The 7,404-nt window shown below is 33.3% G+C and overlaps 1 protein-coding gene across 2 annotated transcripts in view; it reads right to left on the reverse strand.

Moving 5' to 3' along the window:
- LOC106318689 (L-ascorbate oxidase-like) overlaps nt 1-6,360 on the reverse strand; it is a 9,146-nt gene extending 2,786 nt beyond the window's left edge. The window contains exons 1-4 of one of the 2 annotated variants that reach the window (XM_013756779.1): nt 2,961-3,218; nt 2,216-2,308; nt 1,925-2,137; nt 1,065-1,280 (exon numbers count right to left, since the gene is read on the reverse strand). In XM_013756779.1, the coding sequence (XP_013612233.1) occupies nt 1,065-1,280; nt 1,925-2,137; nt 2,216-2,308; nt 2,961-3,209 (771 nt within the window). In that variant the 5' untranslated portion in view covers nt 3,210-3,218. Of the gene's footprint in view, nt 1-1,064; nt 1,281-1,924; nt 2,138-2,215; nt 2,309-2,960; nt 3,219-4,811; nt 5,025-5,102; nt 5,196-5,847 lie in introns of those variants that run through there. The other variant, XM_013756780.1, reaches the window with a different exon arrangement.
- Between the last annotated feature and the right edge of the window lie 1,044 nt (nt 6,361-7,404).

Below are 7,404 nucleotides of genomic sequence, written 5' to 3' on the forward strand. Positions count from 1 at the left end.
AAAAATAGCACTCAAAAACTAAAATGACCAAAATAGCACCTTTCTAAGTTTATCCTTTGAAAATTTTAATTTTTTTATTTTTCAAAATTTGAATTCTTATCCCCAAAACCTCATTTCTCAACTCTAAACCCTAAACCCTAAACTCTAAACCCTAAACTTTAAACTCTAAACTCTAAACCCTAAACCCTAAACACTAAACACTAAACCCTAAACCCTAAACCCTAAATCCTAAACTCCACCATTTAACTCTAAACCCTAAGTTTGTGACTTTTGATAAAACATTAAGTGCTATTTTTGTGACTTTTGAACTTGAGTGCTAGTTTGGGAACAAAAACTTGATTTAGTGTTATTTTTGTCTTTTTCTCTAGATTCATTCAGACCCGACTTTAAATAAAAAGAGGATATATTTTTTGTTTTACATTTTTTTTAAAATTTAATTTTTATATTTGTATTTTTTTTAGTTGTATTTGTGTTTTTTTTTATAATATTTTTTAATAAGAAGTTTTAATAATTGTATTAAAATAGTTCGACTATAATTATATTGTTTTAATAGAATAGAATTAAAAATAACTTTGAAAAAAAAAATGTCTATATACGGAAAAGGCAGAATGACAGCTTTTGTCAGTTTAGCATAAGCTGAATGGAACACGAGTTGGGTCTGAATCTAAAAGTCAATCAATCTACCTACTCATTGATTGACGAGACCACTGTTACCAAGAATCTATAGCTCTACGGAACTATCAAGTATCAACACGGGCACAACTAAATATAATTGTAAATTACGTTATACTACTATATTATATTTGTGGTCTAAAATGTTACACCATACAGGCATGCACCACCGTGGGGCTCAGGAAACCGAAGAATGAATTTAAAGACTATCACTTTGCCTCCAAAAAAATACCATCTCAATTTAAAGTAGTCAGATACTTCATAAGAATTTAAAGATGTTCTACCATTCACTTTAATATTATGTCAAATATTTTTTTAAAAAAAATATGTAGTATGTTTGGTTGTTTTTAAATGAACTTTTCAATGTAAAACAGAAAAAAAATAATCAAAACCTGAACAGCAAAGTTGAGGGAGGCAAGACCGGTGGAGCTGGCGAGTCTGATTCGGTAAGTCTTGTTAGGCTCCACGTGTAGTCTCTGTGGTGCGCATTGATCTCCTTTTTTAAACTTGCACATAGGTAACGACGTATTGCTGAACTGTGCCGTCGCGTTGCTGAATTGCGCCGCCAATGAACAATTAAATTGTCCTCTCCCATTGATCAATATGCTCTTCAATTTTCCCAAAAAATAAGAAAACAAAAATTGTTCTATTAAGAAAAAGAACCGATAAAAAGTATAATTTCACTTTTGACTACGAAACATATAATTGCTTCTCTCTTTTTTAGTGGCCACATGCAATATACGTAAAATGATTGTGATATTATAAAAGTAGCTAAAATTCGCTTTGGAAAAAATATGAAATCAAGAAAAGCAATTATTATTGCTCGCCCCCTATTGGTTTAATAAGTCTGAATCAAATCTCCACTACTAAAAAGAAACAGTTAGAAAAAAAAAGAATATGGACCTTGTTACGAAAATAAACAAAAGTGGCCAACGTAATGTTTGAAATAATTAAAGATGTGGATCCCGCTGCACTATTTGCACAGTAAATTTTCTTCTATATACGAACGTTTGCGTTCGTTTATAAAGCACACCTAAAAACACTTCTCTTCTATTCTCTCTCTGTATCAGTGTTATTTCTTTCTACGGGTATAAAATTTTGCCCTTATTTAAATTCCTGCGATACAAATAAATTCCAGTTCTTTTTATAACAGACCTATCTTTTTCATTTAGTTCAGAAAATTAAATTAAAAGTTAAAAACGTTTTTAGTCAATGAAAAACAAGACTAGTAGTAGTGAAGAAATAAAGTAACCTGAGCTTCACCGATCCAGCGCATAGGTTTGGCAGAAAGACCGAGTTCCTGGGAGAGAACACTCTCATGCCACCAATCGCTTAGCAAGAGATTAAACTCTCCGTCATATCTCAGTGGCTCTCTCTTCCCTTTCGCTGCGTCTATAATCAATGATCCGTATAGCCCAGCTGATCTCTGCATGCCGTAGTGCCCATGGTAGAAATGTGTTCCCGGCTGCACCATGCCATTTTACCCAAAATAAATCTACATTCTTTATTCTTATTTATATTTTATTGAAATTAAAAAAGTTGCCTTATCAACAGTGAATTTGTAGGTGAAAGTCTCGCCAGGGGTAATCGCACACTGAGTAACTCCAGCTGCTCCATCTGCCCATGGACTTCCCAACTGTTTACAAAAAAAAAGTTATTCAACTTTTTAGCATATACTGTATTATCGTAGTCTAGTTCAAGTTTTTTTTAATATGGATTTAATATTTTGCATGGAAAAGATCACAAGAAATTGACTAGTGTCATAAAAGCCAGAATAAAAATAATTTTAAACCGAATCTCGTAGGAAAATGTACAAAACTTAATTAGTAACTGCTGTGATAATTTTAAGGCAATAAATAGAGTCCAAAGAAGAAACCAACATCCGAAGGAAGAGTCGTAAAAGTAGTGATACTATAAAGAAGAGACGGAGTCATGCATGGCATGTGCTTCTTAACCATTATTTCGGCAACTTTACCTATTCCTTTATTCTTTACTCATCTAACGACAAACCAATGGAAACAATTATTTGATGCTTAGAGTATGAAAAAACAGAAGGAATTTAAGATTAGAACTAGTTAAAATGGTGACTGATGGTCACTCAGTGCCATCTCCATTCATATACTGTTTAATATACGTTTCTTTCAGAATTTCGAAAATGAAATATAGAAAACCATTCGGGACGCTTCTTTTTTCAACTAAAATTATATTTGTTAATAACGTTTAAACCTCAGAGTTCAATATGGTTTCGGATCTCCTAGCTATTATTTAAAAAAAATAAAGTAGAGAACCTGACGAATTCCATGCCAATGAATGACAAGGCCTTCGGTGGCGAGTTTGTTGGTGAGATGGACGACGATGGTGTCTCCAGCGAGGGCGTGTATGGTGGGACCGGGAAACTGGCCGTTGACGGCCATGACCATACCTTCTTTGCAGTCGGGAAATCCGAACTTGTACTCAACCTCCCAATGATACTCTCTCACGGCGGCAGACGCCGTGTGAGCCAAGATAGCCACCGCCACTATCCACCACATACCCATTAATGGCTTGTGTATGTGAATGATGATGTATGCTCATCATAGACGTATATATAGAGGGAATGAGGAAGATAGATGGGAGAGATAATGGGCTGCAAAAGCATATATTCGGGGTTTTAGTCAAGAATGACATTTAAAATTTTCTTTATTGTTGGTTTTTTAGTTTGGTCACAAGATACATGGACATAATTTAGATCGTGTATACAATCAATATGTCAAGAAGATTCGGAATAGTAGGTGATCTCATGATACATGGTATTAGGGGTGATTGGTTGAATATGCGTTAGAAGATTAGATCACGTTCACAATCTTTATAATGCCAACTTTATCAAACTCACCGTTTGAAAGGTTAATTATCACATAAAAGCATATACAGTAGGTAGACGAATTCTTTCTAGTGTATAACTTTAATCTTATAGACGACACAATATTATTTTCTTGTCGACATAATTTATCGTATCAAATTAGAACTTTAAAAAAAAAAAAAAAAAAAAATAGAAACAGAGCGCTTGTTTAAGCGCAGGAAGCGCCGGTTGTTTCGACTGTTCGCGGACCCCACTGACACGTGGCGGCCCGCGATTGGTTCATTTTTAATTTTTTTTTTTAATCAGCCAAAAACCAAAAAAAAAAAAAAAAAAAATTAAGCACCCCAAATGGGGTGCTATGGTTAATTATGCTCTTAGTTCATAATGTTGAATTCCTATACTTTAATCATTTAACATTAACATATATGGAATCAACTTCCTAAAATACCAATTTTTATAACAGAAAAAAAAAATTTGCCTTATTTTTAAGATGATCTAATTTAATAAAGGGAAGTTTACTCAAACATTACATATTTTAGGACAATTGACTAGAACCATACAAATCTTTTTTTATTACTGTCATTTTTTTAATACCAAGCGTGCATTTTTTTTATGTTATGAGAAAAAACATATTTAGAAGAATGCAACTACTTTTTAGTGCCACATAAGCAAAAAACCGGCGCCACATAGGAATTCGGTTCCGTGTTTTCATTAAGTCAGTCGTAAAACGCTATATACGTCGTTATGGCTGAGTTATTGCTACGTTGCGGCTGAATTAAACAACATGGCTGACTTAAGAGAAAACATCTGATATTCGAGGGGGAGCTTACGTAGTTGTACTCTTTTTACCTTACTATGGTTTTTCCCATTGGGTTTTCCTGGAAAGGTTTTTAACGAGGCAACAAAGACGTTAAGCGAGAGCGGATAGTGACACCGGCCCCCAAGGGGGAGTGTTACGAAAGTAAACAAAAGCGGCCACCGTAATGTTTGAAATAATTAAAGATGTGGATCCCGCTGCACTATTTGCACAGTAAATTTTCTTCTATATATACGAACGTTTGCGTTCGTTTATAAAGCACACCTAAAAACACTTCTCTTCTATTCTCTCTCTGTATCAGTGTTATTTCTTTCTACGGGTATAAAATTTTGCCCTTATTTAAATTCCTGCGATACAAATAAATTCCAGTTCTTTTTATAACAGACCTATCTTTTTCATTTAGTTCAGAAAATTAAATTAAAAGTTAAAAACGTTTTTAGTCAATGAAAAACAAGACTAGTAGTAGTGAAGAAATAAAGTAACCTGAGCTTCACCGATCCAGCGCATAGGTTTGGCAGAAAGACCGAGTTCCTGGGAGAGAACACTCTCATGCCACCAATCGCTTAGCAAGAGATTAAACTCTCCGTCATATCTCAGTGGCTCTCTCTTCCCTTTCGCTGCGTCTATAATCAATGATCCGTATAGCCCAGCTGATCTCTGCATGCCGTAGTGCCCATGGTAGAAATGTGTTCCCGGCTGCACCATGCCATTTTACCCAAAATAAATCTACATTCTTTATTCTTATTTATATTTTATTGAAATTAAAAAAGTTGCCTTATCAACAGTGAATTTGTAGGTGAAAGTCTCGCCAGGGGTAATCGCACACTGAGTAACTCCAGCTGCTCCATCTGCCCATGGACTTCCCAACTGTTTACAAAAAAAAAGTTATTCAACTTTTTAGCATATACTGTATTATCGTAGTCTAGTTCAAGTTTTTTTTAATATGGATTTAATATTTTGCATGGAAAAGATCACAAGAAATTGACTAGTGTCATAAAAGCCAGAATAAAAATAATTTTAAACCGAATCTCGTAGGAAAATGTACAAAACTTAATTAGTAACTGCTGTGATAATTTTAAGGCAATAAATAGAGTCCAAAGAAGAAACCAACATCCGAAGGAAGAGTCGTAAAAGTAGTGATACTATAAAGAAGAGACGGAGTCATGCATGGCATGTGCTTCTTAACCATTATTTCGGCAACTTTACCTATTCCTTTATTCTTTACTCATCTAACGACAAACCAATGGAAACAATTATTTGATGCTTAGAGTATGAAAAAACAGAAGGAATTTAAGATTAGAACTAGTTAAAATGGTGACTGATGGTCACTCAGTGCCATCTCCATTCATATACTGTTTAATATACGTTTCTTTCAGAATTTCGAAAATGAAATATAGAAAACCATTCGGGACGCTTCTTTTTTCAACTAAAATTATATTTGTTAATAACGTTTAAACCTCAGAGTTCAATATGGTTTCGGATCTCCTAGCTATTATTTAAAAAAAATAAAGTAGAGAACCTGACGAATTCCATGCCAATGAATGACAAGGCCTTCGGTGGCGAGTTTGTTGGTGAGATGGACGACGATGGTGTCTCCAGCGAGGGCGTGTATGGTGGGACCGGGAAACTGGCCGTTGACGGCCATGACCATACCTTCTTTGCAGTCGGGAAATCCGAACTTGTACTCAACCTCCCAATGATACTCTCTCACGGCGGCAGACGCCGTGTGAGCCAAGATAGCCACCACCACTATCCACCACACACCCATTATTGGCTTATGTATGTGAATGAGGATGTATGCTGATCATATATGTATATATAGTGGGAAATGAGGATGAAAGAGGGGAGAGATAGTGGGTAGCAAAACCATTGATTAATTTGGGTTTTTAGTCAAAAAAGTATATTCAAATTTTCTTTACTTTTGGGTATTTTCGTTTGGGCACAAGATTTATGGACGTAATTATGATCGTGTAAACAATCAAAATATCTCAAGAAGATTCGGAATGGTAGGTGATCTCATGATACATGTTTTTAGGGGTGACCGGTTGAATTTGTCTTTGAAGATTAGATCATGTTCACAATCTTTATAACGCAACTTTACCTAGCAGTCTCACCGTTTGGTAGGTTTTGACATGTAATGCAAAGAAGTTAATCAAAACCACAAAAAAACAAAAGGAGTTAACTATCATAAAAGCTTTTTAATTTAGGTAAACGTCAAAATTAATTCTCCGTCTGGATCTTGTGTATATATTTATATCTAAAAACAATTATACTATTATTTTGTTTATTTTGTTTCGAACAAGAATTAGGGTCACCGTGTGAACTTTTAAATTCAGTCATCCTCCATATTCCCTATATATTAATTGAGAAACATTTGAAAAATTAGAAACTTCCTTATATATTAATTGAGAAACATTACAACCTTTAAGTATAGCCACGTGTCATCACCAAAATGAAATTCGGAATCCTTAAAAAATATGTTAGTCCAATTAAGTATATATTATACTTTTCATTAAGCTAATCATAAAATTAATTAAAGTGTACTATAGGAAGTGTGTATTCTTTCCTTAAATAAAAACTACGGAATTACCAAATATGAGTTACATATATATGGCAATTAATGATTATGAATAATAAAGATTTGATAATAATTTTTGCATTTTTCATTAATTTTATATTATTAATAAAAATCAAACAATCACATTAACCATATAATAAAAAATTAGATTTTTTCTTATATGTTTTATTTTGAATTTTTTTTTAAATGATTTTAAATTACAAAAATGAGAAAACCGATGGTTGATTTGAAAGCTTTCAAAACCATATGGAAGATAAAAGTCAAAATAATTTAACTGTGGAAACAATACTGTTTATTTTTTTCAAAAATGTGTTCGATGAAAAAAATTAGGTTTTTATGTCATAATTTGTTTAATGTCCACCAGAGAACATTATATTAACCAAAAATATAAGACGTGTGTATTCTTTTCTTAAATAAAAGCTACAGAATTACCTAATATGATTTACATATATATGACAATTAATGATTATGAATAATAAAGATTTGATAACAATTTTT

Source organism: Brassica oleracea, chromosome C9, assembly GCF_000695525.1.
Source record: "Brassica oleracea var. oleracea cultivar TO1000 chromosome C9, BOL, whole genome shotgun sequence".
Taxonomy (NCBI): Eukaryota; Viridiplantae; Streptophyta; class Magnoliopsida; order Brassicales; family Brassicaceae; genus Brassica; species Brassica oleracea.